The sequence below is a fragment of the Zonotrichia leucophrys genome, chromosome 6 (assembly GCF_028769735.1).
Source record: "Zonotrichia leucophrys gambelii isolate GWCS_2022_RI chromosome 6, RI_Zleu_2.0, whole genome shotgun sequence".
Taxonomy (NCBI): Eukaryota; Metazoa; Chordata; class Aves; order Passeriformes; family Passerellidae; genus Zonotrichia; species Zonotrichia leucophrys.
Window position 1 is genome coordinate 9143597 of NC_088176.1, and position 21281 is coordinate 9164877.

At 40.7% G+C, this 21281-nt stretch overlaps 1 protein-coding gene across 2 annotated transcripts; it reads right to left on the reverse strand.

Moving 5' to 3' along the window:
• Positions 1-333: 333 nt before the first annotated feature.
• ACSL5 (acyl-CoA synthetase long chain family member 5) lies at positions 334-20799 on the reverse strand. 2 transcript variants are annotated; one of them, XM_064716864.1, is made up of 21 exons: positions 20537-20799; positions 11668-11853; positions 11019-11127; positions 10301-10365; positions 10120-10221; positions 9713-9812; positions 8374-8552; positions 7704-7736; positions 7450-7501; positions 6837-6910; positions 6316-6393; positions 5968-6102; positions 5364-5498; positions 5194-5289; positions 4612-4684; positions 3758-3846; positions 3561-3677; positions 2977-3120; positions 1994-2095; positions 1555-1626; positions 334-1170 (listed from the first exon to the last, which is right to left on the reverse strand). In XM_064716864.1, the coding sequence occupies exons 2-21, from the start codon at positions 11821-11823 to the stop codon at positions 1030-1032; spliced, it is 2052 nt and encodes a 683-aa protein (XP_064572934.1). In that variant the 5' UTR covers positions 11824-11853; positions 20537-20799; the 3' UTR covers positions 334-1029. The 2 variants fall into 2 exon arrangements, with proteins under 2 accessions (XP_064572934.1, XP_064572935.1); XM_064716865.1 differs by lacking the exon at positions 20537-20799 and adding an exon at positions 17206-17337.
• Between the last annotated feature and the right edge of the window lie 482 nt (positions 20800-21281).

Sequence of the window (21281 nt, forward strand, 5' to 3'; positions counted from 1 at the left end):
AAGACATAAGAAAGTTTTCATCTTGCTTAAATCATTTTCTGAAGCAGGAGCTTAACACAAGAAAATCTCACATCTTATTTCCTGTGGTAAATTCATTCTTTCACCTCAGCCTAAGCTGAAGACAAGGAAAAGGAAGTTGGCAGAGGAGCAAGTAGACTACAGGAGCAAACCTGGACTACACTACATTACTGGTTCATGTCTGGAGCTGTGGCTGACCAGTGACAGCATAGGGAACAAGTTCATGTTCTGCAGGAGTTGAGTTCTAGCTGCAGCCATACAGAGCCAGGCAGCAAGGCTGGCCAACCAATAATGTGATTGCAGCAGAGCCACAAGTAGTTCACACAGGCTTTAATTTGATTGTGCAGTCTCAATTTATTGCATCCTATAACCTTAGGATTGACAGCTAAAGTTTTACACTTATTAGACTCAAATTCATAAGTGTATAGGCTTTAACACTGCCATTTCATTTGAAAATGTGCAAAGACTAATCCAGTGCTTCCTAAAGAATGAACATTTGCTGTAGACAAATGTATTTTGCAAATAATTACTAATTTTCATTATCAACAACTTGTACCACGTGGTCCAGGGCTAGGAACAGGAAATTCACTTCTGTATTTGCTAAACAGATGTTAGCATGAATTCATACTGTGTTCAGTCTGATTGCAGATCAGTCCACAACAGGTCACAGTGGAGTCTGTAGTTTTAGCAGGAAAACAAGATTTGCTTTTGACAATGAGAAGTGCACACAGCTGTCTTTTAAAGGCTGAGGGTTCTTGCATGTTACAGCATTTCAGTCACAGTCCAAGAAAGATGAAAGTTGTGGCTTAGCCCAGACAGTTGATGCTCAGTCCCACAGGATGTTAACACTGCAAGTTGTCAGTTATACTACAGCCATCTTCATCCACAAGTCATTTTTCAAACTTAAATTTATTTAAGTTCCTGCTCCCCTCTGCTCAAGCCTGTCTTCACCACAGGCCATGTAGTGTCACAGATTTAGCTACTCCATGCAGTGTAAGTTAAACTGGCTGTTTATTCCTGAGTAGCTGAATAGAGGGCCTCAATCTCCTTCTGGAAGAATTTAACAACATCTCCTCGCTTTGCCTTCAATGTTGGCGTCAAGAGTCCATTTTCTACAGAAAACAACTCTGTGTGGATGTACAGGTCTTTAACCTATTAAAAGAAAACCATTTAGTGCATGACACATCATTAAAAGACAAACAATAGTTCTTTCCAGCTTCCTTGGGCAGAAATTCAGTCCCAGGAGATCTAGTAATGGAACTGGTTTTTTGGCTGACACAGCAAGAGGGTGGAATCCCTACAGCCTGTTGTGAGCCTCCACTCCATCTCCTGGCAATTGCTATGCTTGCCCTTCACAGCCCCTGGTCTCCTGGTATAGGGACAGGCAGCCAATGTTTCACTGAGTGCTTCCATCAGGTGTCAGGGGCAGCTGCCCCAGGGCCCCTCCTGGAACAGGCAGTAGCAGCAACGGAGACTTCCCAGCCACTGTGTCAGCAACACAGGTGCTAGTGACAAGCAGGATTTGAAAGTACTCACTTGTTCAAAGGATTTAAGGCCAGCCTGTCTCCCCAGTTGGATCATATCATCTAAAATAGCTTTCTTCACAGCCTAGAAGAAACACAGCAGAAGCAGAGTGGGTAAAACTGTCATTGCAGCTCAAAACCATAACCATTTGCCCAGTCAGGGACAACTGAGGATGGCAAGAATACATATTTCAACATTCAAGATTTCTCACATTAAGGCCACTACAGAGTCATGTCTCTCTTCTCACTGGAAAAGAAGCAGTGATAGCCCTTGAAACAAGAGACACCTATACTGAGTTCCAGTTTTTACTGGAAGGCTGCTTGCCTGACTCACCCAGCATTAGACCAGTTCAAATTACTGAAAAGAGGTGGATAGAATAAATTCAGAGCATTGTAGGATTGGACTTAGAATTAAATTCTGTCTCTAACCCACTAAGCACAATGCCACTCACAGGGTTTTTGCAGAGCTCTTCAAAGGAACCTTTGACTCCCAGTTTTGCTGCAAATTCTGGAAGCATCTCAGCATCAGGAACCACTATACCTATTAGAAAAGACTGAAAACAAGTGGAAATAGTCAGGCTGAGACCAAGCTAAGGCATACTAAATGTCTTTGTGAACTTGATTGCAGGCACTATTTCTATGACAAGTCAAATTTACATTTCCATTCATTTTCAGTTTCGAAGGTAGGAAGGATTTCCAAGTCACTGAGAGTTGTGACAGCAGTAATTGAGGTACTGACACAGTTTGTTATGTGTGCTGAATGGTCCAGAAATTACTTTTGGCTGTTTACAGACTGAAGACTGGCCTCTGCTAGCATTGGTAACATGTCTGTGGCAAAGGAATGGAGAAACACTTCTGCTGTGCAGAAAGAATTCTGCTGAGAGAATTGGGGTTGTTCAGCCTGAAGAAGAGAAGGCTCCAGGAAGACTTTTTTGTGGCCTTTCAAAACTAAAAGGGAGCTTGCAAGAAAGATGAGGACAAATTTTTGGTAGGGCTTGTGGCAATAAGACAAGAGGTAATGGTTTCAAACTGTAAGATAGTAAATTTATATTAAATACAAGGAATTTTTTTAAGTGTGAGGGTGGTGAAACAATGGCAGAGATTGCCCAGAGAGGTGGCCTAGAAATATTCAAGGTCAGGCTGAATGGGGTTCTGAATCTAATATAGTTGAAGATGTCCCTGCTTATGGCAGGGGGGACTGTTCTATGAATCTAAACTGCACAGAAGTGAAGTATGTAATTAGCCTTTACCCAGCTTGCAACAATGCCATTGGTCACTTGGCAAGTCTGTAGGTCTGAGAACATCTTCCTATAAACACAGCTCTCTTAGGAACAGATTTTGTTCAAGGACTCTTGTACATGCATCCATTTGTGCTCTGATGATCCAGAACTTGTTGTGGAAGGAAATCTTGCAGGATTCTCCTAACATCACTTACCCTCAGACTTTCCCCGTGCACAAAGACCTGGGCTACAGGAGCACTTCTGATGTAGACATTTTCTATCTTCTCTGGAGCAATGTATTCACCTTGTGCAAGTTTAAATATATTCTTCTTCCTATCAATGATCTTCAGCGTTCCATTCTAGAAGTAAAAAGTGGAGGTCATTAGTTCCAAGTCACTGTCTTATATAGGAGAATATAAACAGGCTTTGTTTAGTTGTATGAAAGGCACTTCTGGAACTAGTCTAGAAACCACATACTGGTCTTTGCTTTCTACAGAGAGAAGGGTTTGTGTAATTTTTCCAGTTAGCTCAGGACATGATTCAACAGCTCCTTTATTCTCCTCTGACAGAAACCAAGACACCTTGTTATATTATTTCTACAGTGAAGAATAGTCTTAACTATGGGCTAGCAGGTGTTATTTGATATTCTGTAACCTAACTGGTCTTTGGAACTTTGACTGGAGTTACCTAGTGAATCTACTGTGTAGAAACTTTTATCCTAGAATTCCATCTTTAGAGAATACTGTGGAGTAACAGGAATTCACATGCAAGAGATGATTTGTGTTAAGCAGCTACTCACTGGCAACCACTTCCCTATGTCTCCAGTGTGGAGCCAGCCATCTTTATCAATTGCTTCTGCTGTCTTCTCAGGGTCTTTAAGATAACCTTTGAACACATTTGGTCCTTTAATGCAGACCTATAGCAAGCAGAGAACACTGTTAGTCACCAAGTCTTATGTTTCAGTATTTCTTGACATGCACAGCAGATGGTACCTACCTCGCCTTCATTGTTAGAAGAGAAGTAGCTCATTTCTTCCACATCATCTAGTTTTATGATATTACAAGCCAGAGGGGCTCCAACATGGCCTAAGAGAAAAAAAAAACAAAAAAAAAAACAACAAAAAAGGCTGCAGTGATAGTAGATCCTCACTGGGTTTGTTCACTACTTTAACATGAACCGCCATTATTTAAAGGAGTATGGCATCATATGTTCAAGCAAGTTGTTGCAATTCCATTTTCAGACAGTTAGTGTAGGACAAATAGCAGCTAAGTCTTGATGCTTAGAGCACTATTGGTGTCATCTACCACACCAGCCATGAAGCACTGAACCACTCGTGCCTCCTCAGGACCCCCTCTCATAGATCCTGGTATTCATTTGCATTTTCATCCTTGTTATGCTTTGCAATTACTGTGTTCACAAAGATGCTGACTTGAGTCTAAATTTAGAATATCCAGTATTGCTAAAATAAAAGCTAAATCTCCAGGTCCTTCAGGAAAACAGTCAAGTATCATGTCTAATATTTTTGAGTAAAACATATCATTTAAGAGACCAAGCTAGTTTCTTAAGGCCATTTGAGAAGTCTCTATCCAGTTTGCTCAGCTCTCTCTATTCCTTTCCTATATTCTGGGACAAAGTCTAAACTGACCTATGACACTTTACACCAGGGTTCCTCATCTGGTTGAGTCAAGAATTTTAGTACCTATTAAACAGACAGGTGATGCTGCTACTGAGAATCACTTTGAGTACCCATGATTTAATTTTCATTAAACTTAAAGCATTATAGCACCTAGGCTTGAGTGCCCCTTTATGTGGACAGCTCTGGGAGACTTCACAAGTCTCAGCTCCCATACCTGTTGTCCAGTCTCCAGGCATTGAGAAAGTGGATCCAGCTGAGCATTCAGTCTGGCCATAACCTTCAAAGATCTGTGTGAGAAAGGATGAGTATTCCTTGAACATCAAGTCCTTGGTGTGAAAGGCCTCCGTTTTGATAGTTTTGACAAGTTTTCTTAGGAAGGAAGCCAAAACAACCTTTGCTTTTAAGATATCTTGATCTTATTGGTGTGACCAGATGTTAAAGTTCACTTATTCAAACTTTGCTTTGGTCACCTCATTTTCTGTTCTCAAATGTGCTATGTTGGGAGCTCTTTGACTGTCAGAATAAGCCACAAAACTCAGAAGCAGCTGCCTGACTATGAGTGCTGCATGTTCCTATTTCTGCTGCTCTATTCTTCTCAAAGCCTACAGCTTAGTTTTTTGGTAGTGTAGTTTAAAGTGGACCCTGCAGAATTTTTTTTCCTGTTACAGTTAACTCAGATGAAGCAGTCTGTAAATGCCTGAGACTTGACAGCATTGAGCTGGACCCCAGCTATATCACTGGTCACTCATTTGTGCATAGTCAAACAAGGCTTACTTTTAAAGAAAACTCAGCTTACCTGACAGCCTAATGCTGCTCTAAGAAATGTCAGGACAGAGGGAGATATAGGGGCTGCACCTGTCACCATGATACGCACTCTTCCACCCATGCTTTCCTACAAGTGAAAAAGAAGTCATCAGCTCCTCCAATGTTACCTTGCTTAGCTCCCTTACACTTGGAATAACTTACCTGAATTTTTTTGAAGACAACCTTGTCCCAAATGCTGTCATTTCGAATGATGCCCTGTTTTATTTCAGCTGTCTTCATAAACACAGCAAAATTTAACAGGAATTTCTTTACTGGGGTGTTTGCACCACTCTGGATCTGCAAGGAAAAAGAGTAGTGACTCTTGGGTTTCACTCACATCTGTACATCTCAGTCTTGCCTTGGTAAGAGGCACCAAATTTTACTTCAGTGTTCTAGGGCCTGTCTTCACTGCAGTATCTAGGAGGTGACCCAAAAGGCAAATTAATTCATGTTAATCCTGAAACACTACAGCCATGGCTTTGAGGAACTGGGATCCTGTTAGCTGTGCACTCGATTCATTTGCATTGCAAAAGTAAACAAAGTTTTTACCTCTTAACAGCAACAAACGTAGCCCAGTCATGACTGGATATGCTGTTCTTATACTCCCAGAATGCTTTCCATCTCCTCAGAAAGGACTCTAAAAAATTCCTCTTGCTAAGAGGTAATTAACTAGTGATGATGTTATGACATATTAATTACTATTTTGTATTTGTATGCTTGTTTGGATATATGAACACAAAGAACACAGCTAAAATTGCTCACATACCTTGTCATAGACTCTGTTGAGCAGTCTTGGTACAACTGGAAATAGCGTTGGCTTCAAGGTTTTCATGTCATCTGTAAGCAGCCTGATATCTCCTTGGAAGAAGCCTACTTTTGCTCCACAGCTGTATACCACAGTCTAAAAATTGACCAGACTAACTTTAGTCAAGCAGAATTCCTACCTTCACTAGCCATAATTGTTAGTCTATGAAAAGCAGCATGATTTCCAGTGCCCAGTTATTACAAAATAAGCAAAGTTATTGTGTGAATAGGTTTTGAGGACATACACATTGCTAATGTCTTTTACTGTAATTTGGTTTATAAAAGCTCAGATACATATATCTGTACATACCTGCACAACTCTCTCAAACATGTGAGCCAGAGGAAGATAGGAAATGACAACATCTGAACTTGTACACTCAATTGTGTTCTAGAGGGAAAGGAAGTAGATGTACGTTAGCATTTTCTATGCCTGCCTGAGTTACTTTTAAGTAGAAAGTAAATAAAATTGAGATCAGTTTGAGTACTTTTAGACAGACACTTCCAATGACTGCAACTCAGGCTCATCCATCACCTCTTCAAGATTTGCAGCTGTCACTCAGCCACACTAAATCAAAATTAGTTTAATGTTTTGGCAAGTCTTGAAGTAGATAGTTCAGTACTCTTGGTATTTAGGACTGACTCTTTCTAGAGTAACTTCTATGTACAAGTTCTTGTTCAATTCAAACCAAGTTTCTTGCAGTAGTATTGTCTCATTGAAAAAGGGGCACTTAGGAAAGCATCAGTTTCTGGGAGTGAATGAATGGTTTACAGAAAATGCCCACATTAAAGCTGGTTTCAGGACTGAGGGACATATCCTGGAGAGTAGCTCACCTCTGTGCATCTAAGGAAGGCAGCAGCATTTGAAACAACATTCTGATGTGTCAGCATGGCTCCTTTAGGGTTACCTTTGGAGAGATCAAGCAAGGTGAGCTGTGGCTCTGACTGCTTCTGCTGGCAGTTCCCATGTCTTGTTTGGCTCAGTTTGAACTATCTCAGTACTAGGCTCAGTCCCAGCAATTATTCTCATGAGAGATTACAAATATGCCTCATCTTGAGTGCTTTCAGCTATGGCTGTTACATAAAGGAGATGGATACTGAAACAGCAGAGCAATTGGGAGTAGCATAGAGAATGCTGAAACAAGATTTTTGCTTTAGCCCCTGTGGACCAAAATACACAGTTGAACAAGCAATCTCTTGAACATTAGGCTGCATTTTTCATAGGGTAAGCCAACATGAATTTGGCTTTTCTTGCCCCAGTTTTAAGAAGATTTATCATAGTGCACTTCACTTGTAATGATAGTATCCCAAGTAAAACTGCAAGAGCAGTTTGACATTGCTCTAATTTACTGGTTTACTTCCATGTTCATAGGATTTCTTTACTTTTGTGCAGGGAAGCTGCATGGGGAGTCTCTTTCAGTGGGGAACCATCACTATAAATTCTTACCTGTGGTTCCACTTGTAAAACACACAACAGAAAGATCTTCAGGCTTAGGAGGCTAGAGAGAAAAAGCCACATAAAGTCAGCATGAGGATTATGATGGTTATCTGTAACTACATACAATTCCTAACTGTGACAAATCAGGAATTATGGTTCACAAAAAAATATCTGGCAGCCTCCTCTACTAGCAGCATAGCAAGAGGTCTTTCCAGAGACAAGTTTTACAAGTCTATAGGTGATAGTATCATAGAGATACTTACAACTGGATCTCTCATGTTGTTTCTTCCCAGCTCCTGTGTTAGAGAAAAAAAACAGCTTAAGAGATGTGCACAATAGGTGAATAGGTAATTGCATTTCAAATGCAACACCTGTTTTACTACTTTGCCTCTTGATACTCTGTCTCATTCAAACAGAAACCTCTTCCTGAATCGAATACACATAACTCTGAAAAACTGTCTGCTGCAAGTGTGGAGAGGACACATCTGAATGTGTGGAAAGTGATCAGAACTACTTCAGGAATTTGGAAGTCCTGAGTGGAGAGGTTTCCTTTTATTTGAGGTAGGCCACATCTCTAGATGTATGCAAGCTTATGCCTAGTATTGGGTTGTCTAAGAAGCCAGTAATTTGCACTTACAGTTCCAATTAGATTCAACTGCCAGCTTAGAAGCCAAATAAATCCTGTTACAACAGGATCACAAATTAAGCTAAGCAAGTCTTGGCTGTTCACAGCACATGGGCACAACTTTAGTCAACTGTTTCAACTCTGCAACTCTGTTTAGCTAAAGATATCAAGTTTCAAAATGACTGCTCATTAAGATGTCAGGTACAGGCACGACAATTGGGTAATGCTTACATTAAAGTGTCATTGCTGCCACAGAAGATCAGGATGTTTAAGCTGGCAAAGTATTACAGAAGCCTTTATCCACCTACCTCAACCTCCTGCAGTGACAGAATTTCAACTCCCACTTTAGCTCCTCTGTCCTTGAGCTCTTTATCAAAGAGATCCATGAGAACAATAATCTTCAGACATGGGGTCTTTTTGTCCTCACAGTTCTTAAGCAAGACCTCTGCCTTTGCAGGCGTGTCACAGATCACCACGCTTATGTCAGCTACAGAAAAGAAATCATCAGAAGTCTGTTTAGAAGACATGAGGCCAGTGACAGCTCAGCAGCACATGATTTTAGAGCATAACATTGTTTTGGTGCCATTTGCATTTGTTCATATGGATTCAGTGGCTGGCTTACAGTGCTGAGAAAGTTCCTCCTACCATATTCAACTGATTGGGCAAACCTGATGTTCTGGCACTATAAAATGAGGGAAATGCTGAAAAGCTGAAAAGAAATTTCATTGCTCATATTCAAGATGGGCATTGAAACTTTTGGTATTGCCATGATATTGTTTAGGTTTAGCCATCTTCCTTAAATCAAAAGAAATTAAGGCCCAATTGAAAGAGGTAGCTAAAAATAGTGAGTTAATACTTCAGCTTCCCTGTAGATGCAGTTACAAAAGCCTTTTCCTTTAAGTCAGCAGAGGAACTGGAGTTGCCTGAGCCTGCCAGTTCCCAGTTAGATTGGTAAATTACAGCTGTGTAATCAATCCCAAAACAACACCTGTTTCCAAGATTCATCACCATAATTCTTGACGGGGTTTTGCTTGGCAAATCCTATTTTTGGGATGGATACCAGATCACTGTAACAACAGCGGATATTTATTCCCCCCCATATCTCTCCTAAGACAGGGGGAAGAAAGTCTGAAGATTTATTTAACTTCCTTGCCAGTTTATTCCATGTTGGCCTGCTAGATGTTGTTTCTGTAGAACGTGCAATAACCAGATAGATTAAACAGATTTAGGCAAATCTTTACCCTTCCCTCCTCCAGTCTTTTCATACTACAGACATATACAGACAGACATATAAATCTAGTCTTAATTTACATGCAAGTCTGTCTGCATTGTCTGATTGTTTGGCAGTGTGGGAGTTCAAGATTGCAAAATCTCAAATAGCAAATAGTTGAGCACTGATTGCAGAATGATCCACAGGATCTGGCAGATCCTTCAGTGGTCTTGCAATCAAGACACTAGCAGACATAGAAAGCCCCCTGGATTCTTGTGGACATTGAATCATGTGCTCTGCAAAGCAGCTTCACTAAGTGTCTATAAGAGCAGTAAGGTTAAAACTACTCTGATTTTTGCAAATTCCCTTGAACTTAGCCCTCCCAAAAAAAAGTTTCTTAGAAAAATCCTTATGAAAGAGTGGAAGTCAATATTTACCTTTGTTAACAATATATACAATGGCCTCTGGTCCCAGAGTGTCATAGAGTGGAACAGCAACCATTGAGTAGGTGTAGCAGGCATATTCTGAAATGATCCACTGAAAAGAGAAAACAACACAACTTAGGAAAACTAGGAGCCCTCAAGACAGGATTGCCTGCAGACTTCATACAGCTTGACAAGCCCATGTACTTGGCAGTGGGGGTGTGGAAGGAGCACATCCATGAGAGTAAGAGTTGTGAGAGGTCGTTGTATTACATGCTTGGAATGGTATGTGCTCAGTCAGTAAAAGGGAATTGGGAAGGAAAAAGTGATCCTGATGTGGCCTGAAGCTGTTTAAATACAGAGTCTCCTCTCATCCCAAGGTGTCAGAACAGTTAGGAAAGAATACACAATTTGTTGCTTACCTCTGGCCTATTCTGAGCAAAAATGCCAATATACTGGCTTGATGATGGTTGGCATCCTTTTTGCAGAAGTCCTGATCCCAGGTATTTAGTTCTGTCTGAAACCTGCAAGATAGTTATTCCCCCACTTTAGTGTTTCAAGGCAGAATCCCAAATTTACTCATCTGTCATATACAATACTCACCTGTTTATATGTCAGCCACTGATAAGGTTGCTTGGGTTTCCTGTAGCCTAGACAGTCACCATTTCCTAATGAAAGAGTTCAGAAAAGCAATTTCAAAGCTCAATACTGTAGTTGCATAACACCAAAGTGCATAACACTAAACACTTGAAGTGGGAAATGTTTTCTGTCAGGCATTCAGGCAACTGCATGGAGAGCAGGTCAGTGTCCATAGTTAAGCACTTTGCCCAAACCAAGGTTGTAAGACTTTAACTTTGTCCTTACAAGCAATACTTCTAAGATCTGGTGATATTTGTTGGATTGCACAACCCATATGAGGTTGAAACACCTTGCAAACCATCACACATTTCCATGCATAGGACTTGTGAAATGACATGCACAAATTCATATCTGTTGCAAACAGGCAGTAATTTCACAGGAAAACTCACATCATAAGACAAAGGAGAGGTGTTTCCCCCCCAGTTCCTCTGATGCTCTGTATCTGCTGACTCTTGACTGAACTCTACCATCTTCAGCTTTCCAGGATTTGTTCCTGCCCAGTCTCCCAAATAAGACTAAATTGGGACAGGGAGAAATATGGTCACTTGTCTCTCCACCCCACAGAAGGTTACAAGAGCTGTTGCTAGCCTGCATTATTACCACAGCCAAGACACAAGGAGAAGGATCTTGGAAAAATTTTATTTGTGATAGACAAGTACTAACTACCAGATGCAAAGCTTACCAGAAATACTCACTCCTCTCTGGAAAACTTCATACAGGGTCTTAGCATCTTCAAAGTAATAAGAGAGCAGGTTATTATCTGTCAAGAGTGCAGCTCTTCTGGCTCCTCCCTAGGAACAGAGCATGGTTATGAAACAGAGCAGACCAGATAAAATACCATTTGTTCCTCAGCCGTTCTCTCATCAGTCCCATTTAAAGCATTTCAATAGCATTGTATTGTTAGGGAAATCTTTTTCCCTTCCTGATTTTGATCTACTCAGTCACATGCAGAGTGATTTTCTAGATGGCCCAGCTTAACGTTGAGTTACAGGTTATTGAGAGGCCTTGACTGACTGCTACCACTTCCCTTATTACATGAAGTCTAGCACCAGTTTCAAAGCTGAAACAGTGCATTGAAAATACAGGAAAGTCAGTGACAGCCAAAGCCATCTGGTAAAAATCCCACCTAACTCTGGTTGGAACAAGCTGCTGTTTCTCATCTTAGCATCTTAAGATTTCCTATCTCCCCACTGTGCTTTTGAGTTGTACACCTGGGAGAGAAGGCTGTGCCATAGGACATGAGAGCTTCCACTGACACCCAGAGTCAGAATGGATCAGTATTCAGATGAAGCTCCTAAACAGACCATGCCCACAAGCAGAGAAAGCATTACCTCAATTCCTATCGACTGCTTGTTCAAGTCAACAGGAGGTAAAAGGGGTTTTGGCCTGCTTATCACCCACAGGAAGATGACAGCTCCAAATGCAATGAGACTGATCAATGCTGGTGTTGGGAGCGGTGAGAACAACACTTGAAGTATCCAGATCATTGTACTGGATCAGTGGAGCCAGAGCTGAACCTGAAACAAATAGGAGGTTTAGTAGACTTGAGTTAGAAGCTTTAATTACCTATGAGCTATGGTTACTTAAGTAGCTTGTTAAACAATACTGCAAATCATTTCAGCAGTTTGCCCCTGGAGAGCCCTGGTACAATAGTGAAGCACACTTATGCAATGTTTTAAGCCTCTTAAGAGATCTTAAGTCACCTGTCCCCATAAATCTTAATCTATGCAGCATCCACCTCCACAGAAAGCTGAAGCCTGATGAAGTCAGACAAGGGACAGATTCTTTCCATCCTTAAGTAAAAAAATATGCCTGAAGAAAACCAGTATATAATTTCCCAAATCTGTCTCCCCAAGTATAACTAAGAAATGCCTATGGTTCAGTGTCGTGAATTGTGGAAGTAAGAAAATTTCTCAATATTGTTAGTGTTCAATAGGAAATGGTTTTGCTGAAATAGGAAGGGTATTGATAAATTACATGTTTCATACACCTACATATATGTCTGCAAGACAAACAGTATATTCACTCTCAGCTGCTTTTACAGGTCATGCCAGACAAATATTGCAGAGAGTGACAGTGTGGTCAGCCAAAAAAAAACCAGCACAAATCAAAACTGTGAAAGTTGCTTCCCACTAGGAAGTGGTGACCTGGATGTCAATGTGTGCAATGGAAGTCTAACTGGGAAATACAGAAACAATTCTGCTGCTTGCATTCCCCATGGTATCTTCCATCAAGGACAGGGAAGCAAAATCTGAGAATGCAGATGCTTTTTATAAGACACAGAGACCTGAGCTTTCTTCTTTAGAAACAAGCAGTTTTAAGATTGAATTGCCAAGACTGCTTTCTATCTGAATCAGCTCAGATCTCAGCAACTTGTATTTGCTAATGTCTAAATATCAATTCCAATGAAGTTGAAGGTATTTTACAAACCAATAGTAAGTTCAGACAGGACCTGAAGTCAGAATTTGGGTGTCTGAGCCCAGAGTGATCATTTAGATTACCCGTTTTACAGTTTTGTAGTTTCCAGTGGCAGGGTTAATCAGCAATCCTGGTGTGTTCTCTGGTAAAAAAGGCATGCTTTGCCTGCCCTGCATCTGGATAAGAAAGGGTACCTCAGAGGTTTTCCAGCTAGTCCAAGCTGCCAGATGCACATCACCTACATAACTGAGAAATACCAACTCCCTAGTCCTCTTTCCTACTCTAAAGCTTAGTTGCCACGTGTCCTTCAAACTCCTGACCTTGGCTTCATATACTGAGAGTCCAAAAAGATTGTACTACAGCCTGAAAGGCAGGAACTGCCCTTGGGACTCTCTACTGATAGGCAATTCCAGTCACTGGGCATACTGATCCTGTGGGAGCACAAACCTGTTTGTATCACAGCATATCACTCATCTCCCTTTGGACCTTTATCAATTGAGCCTGGATTTAAAAAAAAAAAAAAAAATAGCAGACCCTAAATCCAGGTCTGCTGATCAAGTTTACATTCAGGACAAATCTACTTATCAGTTTAGGTTTAGCACTGCTTGGTTTGGAAAACTGAAGATTTTTAATTAAGTGAATTTGGTAATCAGCTACTCTTGACACTATATATATCTGGACCATCAATGGAGCAGTTAGCAAGCAGCTTTCTGCAGTGATTAAACTGCATATGGCTTGTGGTTTATATTTCCTCTTTCACTAACATGAGCCCGACACTTTTTTATAGCATGAGCACTGAGGCAGCTAGGTAGAGGCATCTCCATTCTCCATCATGAAACGTGGAATATACAAACTTTATTCCTTTAGCTCAGAGCCCACTACTAAATCCAAATGACAGAACAAATCACATTTGCACCATTTGTATGTTGGAAGCTTTCTAGACTGACAAAGTAGTTCTCACTCACTGCATTTCACATGACTCTTCCCTGGTCATTTTTTAATCAGCAGTGAGAGAATAGAGCTATATGCAGTAACTAGAGAGACCACAGGCCTGTACAGCTGGGCCAGTTTTATTCGCTAAAGTGTGCTCTCATCTGCTTATTTTAATAGTACTTTAAGACAATTTCCCAGAAACCATGAAGGATAGGTTGTTTTTAAAGTATCATGCTAGAGGCAAGAAACAAAACTATCTTATTTATGGCACCAAGTCCTCTTCTTTAACTTATTTATATGGCTTACCATTAACACTGCCTGACTAGGTCAGACAGACCAGAGCAGTTGTCACAAATAGCTACTGTCTGTTATATGGACTTACAGAAAATTTACAGAAGACACTTGTCTGACCTTTTTGTGATAAGGATCAGAGAACCCAGTAACGCCAAATGCTCCATGCAGCAGTAGACAAGTCACTGAAAATTTTTCCATCTGGGTATTTCCCTGTTCTCACTGACTCACATGCGAAGTACTTTGTACCAGGACATGTAAGAGGACTGAACATCAAACCCTGAAGGATATGATTTTTTTGCTTGGATCAAAGAACTCAAAGTCCAGAGAGAACAGCTAATCAAGAAATGATCATTTAATACAGCAAAACTTTTGCCTTCAGTTTCTGAATTGATTCCACAAACCTCTTGCATAAAAAGAAAGAGGGAAAGATGAGGCCGTAGTCTAATCCCATTGTAGCCCTCCCAGTATACCTATAGGAAGTCAAGGATGATTTTCAATTATATTTGAATGAATTCTTAATTTAAAGAAAGACCTGGTGACAAGTTTCTTTAAGGTCTGGGAAGTATTATATGCTCATTAGCTTCTAGGGTTTGGTGGGTGTTTTCAGTAACTTTTAGTCTTCATTAGCCCACTTACAGCCCTGACTGAGACTACATATGCAGGACTTTGCATATATACCCTTTAAAGATAGAGAGGTTAGTGCTGCATAAAAAACCCCCATAGATGCACAAAAACACAGATCTAGGTAATACAAAACAATGTTTTTCATATCTGAAAAACTATTTTCAACACCCTACTTTATTAATAGAACAGTGATCATGTTTTCTTTTGCTTTCCAACAATGTTTCCACAAAAGGGCTTTAGTCTCTTCTATCAAAGCACATAGGATGTGTTACTCAGGCTGTGGCAAGAGATTGTCAGCAAATTTGTCTCAATTCCCAGAATTAGGACAGTTGTTTCCTATGCCTAGAGCTTTTACTGTAACTATTTGTCAGTCCAAGTAGCTGCTAATTTATCACCTCTGGCATCATCCAAATGCCATTTAATCCTGTTGCCATCAAAACAGAAAAGCCAGAGAGAGGACAGGGATCTGTACTTGATAGACCTTCCTGTCCATAGTGAGAGAACAGCTGCAGCCTAAGTCTGTGCTATGGAACAGCTACAACCAGATTTCATCCCACAAATCCAAGTGCCCTGTGCATACATAATACCTGATCTACATCAATTTAGTGAAAACAGTGCAGAACAAGAAAAAAACAGAGCATTTTGGACAGACACCCACTTCCACTGCAGGGTAAGTCTGAGCACCAGTTGTCTTTTTAAACTTCAGAGGGCTCAGAGGTGAAGTGTCTGAAACCCCTGAGCTCTGAGGGCTCAGCTCCCAGGGACACAAAATGCAGAGGATGTCTCAAGCCACCTGTTAAGCTTCTTGTGCAATAAGATGCTGGACAGTTGAAAGTGCACTTAGGTTGTCTGCCCTGATCAATGGTCAATGGGATAAGATGCACTAAGCTCCAGAGTCAAAGGCTTCATTTTTATCAGAAGAGATTACAGGGATACCATTTACAGCCTTGAGTTCAGGAGTACACATTCTCATTTCTACTGTACCTCCCCCTTTACAGCTATTCCTTCATTACCTAAAAGGAATTAAAGTTATTCCTTATGCTCTCCACGTGAGACTCTCTCCACTGGAAAGTGGCTGATCTTTGTACTTTTGATTACATAAATATGAAGAAAAATCAGTGTCATCTCCATTGCAAGAGTTCATTATGGACAACAAAGCACCCTCTGATACTTGCACAGTTTTGGAAGCAACAGTCTGCACTGCCTGGGAGAATGTCTTCTGTAGTTCTGTACTTTGCATCAAGTTTGCCTAAGCTTTTGGCATGATCATGACATCTTTTTCTCATCATTAGCAAGGCAACACTGACTGTTTACAAGCAGGAAAAGTGGAGTACAGCCACCTACACTAATTAGTTACTTAACCATCAGTAACTCACTCTTTCCATCTGCTTGCACAGTGCAGCTCTTGCCTGGTGTTGTCCTGCAGACCTGAGCCACTTTGCCAGTTCTTACTCCTTGGAAACTTTGTATTGCATATTGCTCCTTGATGCAGCTGGAGTCTTGTGTTCCACAGGGTTTAGGAACATCAAACTTTGAGCATCCAGAGGGAAGTTAAAGCACAAAAGCTCAGCAGTGATTTCTGAGCAGAACCATGCAAAAAACAAAGCAAAATGCTCAGTAACCTGCATTAAGCCCAGGATATGCTTCAGTGAGGCTTTGCTTTTAGAGTACCTCTTCAGAGAGTCAGAGCCAAACAGTTCAAGCACCTTTTGATCTTAGCTGAGAAACACCCTGCTAGAGGGTGGGAAGGTCTGAGGCCTCAGTAACTTTCAGGAAGCAGAGTGCTGTGGTTTCTGAGCCTTGCTGCTGAAACCAATTGAATTCAATTCAGTATGTTTAAATAGAAAGACCATTTTTTTTAAATAAGGAATTTTACTGTGCTGGATATTACTGTCTCTCCATCAGGAGGACAACAACATCATGACGCTACTTAGTACTAAAAGTAATTTTCTCAGATAAATTGAAAAACCAATATTTCATATAGTCTTTATATCAGATTTTCTCTTTGAAACTAGCTACTCAGAAACATGCACAACTGGCCCTTTGAAGCTTTTAAGAATCTAAAATACAGTCAGTATAGCAGGTTCTGTTACTGTTTATCCTATTGGATAATACAGGTTCACTTCTTGCAAAAATGCAAGAAGTGCCTCAAAAGAAGTGCATTAATGCATCAAAACTATATTAATAGGAAGTTTTCTCTAGTGATAGGGCATGGTTTTAAGAGCAAAGACTAAAACTCGACTTGAAAATTCACATAGAACTCCTAAGAAAATTAGAATATTATCACTAGGCACCTTAGCCACATAGAGAAAAGGTAGCACTTGAAGTTTCTAGCTGTTAATGTCCATTACTTCATATCACAGCACTTCAATTATGAAGAGCAAAGAACAAACACATATCTGAACTTAACTCTGCCCAAGGTCCACATTTAACTGATAGCACACTACCAGAGATTTCCTAGGAGGCTCCTGAAAAACTCATTATCTTGAGCCCTGCATCTAATCACTGCACTTGCACATTGGATTTACTAAAGCCCATGTGAGTAACAACCAGCAAACTCATGAGCAATAAAACAAATACAGTAAAACTTCATTACTTACATGGAAAATCTGGCAGAGCATGTATAGAGACGAGAACTAGTGAGTAAAGGCACCTTCCATTTTGAATATAGGGTTGGAAATCAACCTCTTCTTAAGTAAAAGGGAGCCTTCATAGCACAGTACAAAACCAACACCACTTAGGTAACACTCATGTCAAAAACTACAGCCACTTTCTTGTCCCCAGTTTAAATAAATCAGCAAGAAGAGAAGCACATTAGTAATCAATTTGGGCACTTTTGGGAGGGGAGCTTTAAGGGAGGAACTTGCATGGGGAAACTGAAGTGATTAAAAAAAATAAACCAAAAAAAACCCCAACAATCCACCCACACAAGAGGAAGTAATTGAGCTTTTTTGTTTCTTAATGAAAACAGCTTGAAGTAGATCTAAATGAAAAGTAAACCAAAACATTTTAAAACTGTATTTATAGTTTATTCTTTCTAAGCTGTTTGCTATTATCTTTTCTATGTATAAAGCTGTATTTTCAACAATAGCAATTTTCTCTCTATAGCTGCATGTATGTTATGGTGAGCAAAGCTTTGCAGCCTGTAATACCAACAAAATGTTTTGACTACAGCATCTCTCATATACTGCTGCAATGGACTTGCTGGTGGGCTGGATTTCTGCTGATGGTTTTGTTTTATTTGGTTTTGATGTTAGTTTTCTTGTTGCTGTTGTTGGGTTTTTTCCTTTTTTTTTTTTTCCAAAAAGCTAGCTAGTTCTTTCTGTTCTGTTATAGACATACATAGGTGCAATTATTTGTACCAGGTAACAATGAATCCTGTTTCAAGCTTCAGTTTTGTTTCTGCTGTGACATGGATTTTTAAAAATTTTTTCACAGTTTTATTTCTTTATTTATAAGTTTATAGCTGTTGCAGTTTCCCTTTTTCTCTTCAATGCTTGTCTAATATAACTGGAATTTCGCAGTAGGTTTGGAGGGATGGGAAGACAGCAACTTCACCTATCTCTCTATTGACTTAACCTCAGATTTTAGAATTGTTTTCTCCACTTAGGAGTTTCCCCATCTGACAGTTTTCCTATGCTGCATGATTTCAGAATAATCTGCTTAGCTAGCCAAACTGTAAAGCTGAGATGGAATTAACACAGCATGTACTTGTACCCAAAATACAACCTGTACTGGACCTTGGCTTGCTAAAACACGTAGCCCCTACTAATTGCAATTATATTTTTATTGCTGCTGTAATCTTGATACTATTCAGGTAGAGCTAACTTACACGTAGTTGTGGCATTATTTAGCTACCTAGGTATGTTTTAGGGAAACTGAGGGTAGATTCACTGATTTTCCTGTAAGCTGAGCATAAAAAGAAATAGCTTTTTCTTCATGAAACTTCTCTGCCTTCGGCTCTTCCTTCCCAGACCTCTTCCTGTGGCATTTCAGAGAGGCAATGAGCTTCAGCTTGAGTAGTGGCTGTCAGGGGGCATTTGTGCTTATAGAAAGGAGACAAGGCCAGGCTCCCAGCCCAGCCAGGTCCTTTAGCACCCACTCTGTTTGCCTCCCTTAGCATTTTCCCCCTTCTGATATCTGGCCTCGGGCTGTTGTTTTTCCAGGAGCAAGAGAAGAAGCAGTGAGTTTGCCCTGACACAGGTCAGCTGTTGGAGAGCAGTGCTGGGTATCTCAGGTGCATTCACTTTGCTGCAGGGTGGGAGAAGATGCCCACAGCATGGTCCTACCTGCCCTGCCAGGAGCCCAGGATGTGACCCAGAGCTCTAAAAGGCTGTACTCTATTGCCTGGGCTCAGTGAGTATCACATAAATTGGATTAAAGAACGCACATAGGAATGCTTCTCCTTAATGATCATTTCTGTAAAATGCTCATAAATTAGAATACAGATGACACTCTTCCCTAGTTACACATAACAAGTGACATGCAAATATTGAGGCTTTTAATTTTTCATAAATGATTTGAATAAACTCCAGCTTTTTGAAAGGCACAGATCTTTTTTTGCTAGCAATTTTCTGTCAAAAAACAAAGCAAAGTTATGAATCTCAGCTTTTGCTTCTCTTTGTGCATGTATATAAAATTTACACCTGCACCCATCATACACATTAGTGACTTAAGATGAGCAGTAGGTAGCTCATGCATATGGGGAGTTCATGTTGTTTCCTTTCTGTTGTCACTGTCAAAAAAGTTTTGCATAGAGGATGAATCAGGTGAGCTTTTGTAACAAACCTTAAGGTCATAGCAAAACATGAGCTTTTGTTATCCAAAGATGCCAAAATAACCTTTCTATATATAGGAAATGGCAGAGGATGCAAACAAGTGAAAGGAAAGCATTGGCTCCATTTACCATTTACTCTGTTGTCCCTTCAAAACTTAGATTTAAATTTTGTGAGTCTGTGGGAGTTGTGAGCTCACTTCATTTGAATTATTTTAAAATTCCAGTTTGTTTTCTTAATGCTATAAACACAACAATTCTTTATTGCTCTGTTCTGCTTTTCAAGGGCCGTGTCCGGCTTTGTAAAGCAGAATAACTGCACTGGAATAGAAATTATCTTCTCAGAGTACAAGTGAGTTCCTCAGGAAAGGAGGTAGGGATAGGAGATGGGCTGCTCTAGGACTCGGAAGAGCAGCATGATTTTTTCCAGTTCTCTTGCTTGAAGCTTGATTTCAGGTTGATCTTTGTCTCCACCACCCTGTCTGTACACAAGCAAGAGCTTGGAGAAGGCTCCATCTCGTAGCTAGAACAAGCAGTTGTACCAAAGCAATGGCGACAGTCTGGTGTGCCGTACTCTATGATAGGGGCTTTTAAACCATTACAAAAGGCATTATAGCCAGCTTCTCTCTTCCTAGTTAGGGATTAAGCTAGATTCTGTTGTATTAAATGTTGCCAATAAGCTTGTGTATGGAAATGACCTAGCATATTGCAGCCTTTTACTGCTTGTGAAACTGTGAAAACAAATATTCTTATATTTTTGGAACCTAGTTTAAACATTAGTCTGAGTGGGAGCCTGGCACTGCTACTTTGTGCACTGTATCTTTACATAGGCATAACTAACAAATTGATAAGAAAATGGCTTCAGCCTGGGCTGTAGACAGGTTTCTACTTCCAGCCAGCCTATAGCAACAGGGAGTGTTCAGCTGGCTGCTCTCATTCAAGCTGTGATTTCCCTGTATGCCACCCTGAGCCCAGACTTGCTTCTTTAATAACATCCAGCTGTTGCCTTTAACAGCACACAGGGTGATAAGAATGGTGCATTGGATCCAGGTATTGCAACAAATTGGGGTTATTATCCCACTTGCAGTATTTCCCTGCAGGAGCAGGAAGCCCAGGACTTGGGAAACACAGGCTCTGACTAGGAGGGATTTTCTTACCTTCCTTCAGTGCTGGAGGAGGGTGGAGGGGCTGGCACAGCTTGCTTCCTTTGCTGCTTTACAACTCCCAAGGGGTGTTCTAGGGTTGGTTCTTCCCCAGCTGCAGTGGTGCTTCCCCAGCTCCCGTGGCAGGACTAAGCCCCGAATCATCAGAGTGTGGCTTTAATAAACAGGCGACACTGCACCCAGGTAACCTTTGAACCTGCCTTGCAATAGGTTCAAAGGTAAGAAAAAAAATTATTCCTGATCAAATATAAAGAGCAATTTTGGCTGGTTAGAATTGTTAAACATACAAGTCTTGCACAAGAGCGTTAGAAGAGAGCAGCGCATTGTGAAAACTAACCCCAGCCCTGTGAAAGCTGCAGCCCTTTTCATAGGGCTCTCATTTACTCCAGGTGTGCAGGGGGACTGAATAAGTCTTGCTTCACTGAGAAAAGGAGCCTCTTAGATTGCACTTTGAGCAAGCAAACATATTCCAGTGTTTTTCACCAGATGCTTTGTGTAGAGTCCTGTCCATAACATGTCCAGCTGTTGAGGCATGGGTTTCCCTTGCAGCTCCAGGGGTCTGTGAAGTAGTCACTCCTTTGGGGTCAGGGCTCCCATCCCCTTTGGGATGTATGGGGGCTGGTTATCTCACCATGGTGCCCCTTCCCTTTTGACACTGTGCAAAGGTCAGTACACTTGCTCAACTGCCAAGTAGGCCAAGCCTGTTTTGTGAGAGATTTTTTGTGTTGATTTAAACAAT

Excerpts from the sequence above, each read along its gene's own strand:
- ACSL5 (XM_064716864.1), bottom strand. The coding sequence starts at position 11,823 with ATGATCTGGATACTTCAAGTGTTGTTCTCACCGCTCCCAACACCAGCA. Across the intron at positions 4,685-5,193 it reads GAGCAGCATTAGGCTGTCAG|ATCTTTGAAGGTTATGGCCA; the intron begins GTAAGCTGAGTT and ends TTTCTCACACAG. Across the intron at positions 3,847-4,611 it reads GCCTGGAGACTGGACAACAG|GCCATGTTGGAGCCCCTCTG; the intron begins GTATGGGAGCTG and ends TTTTTCTCTTAG.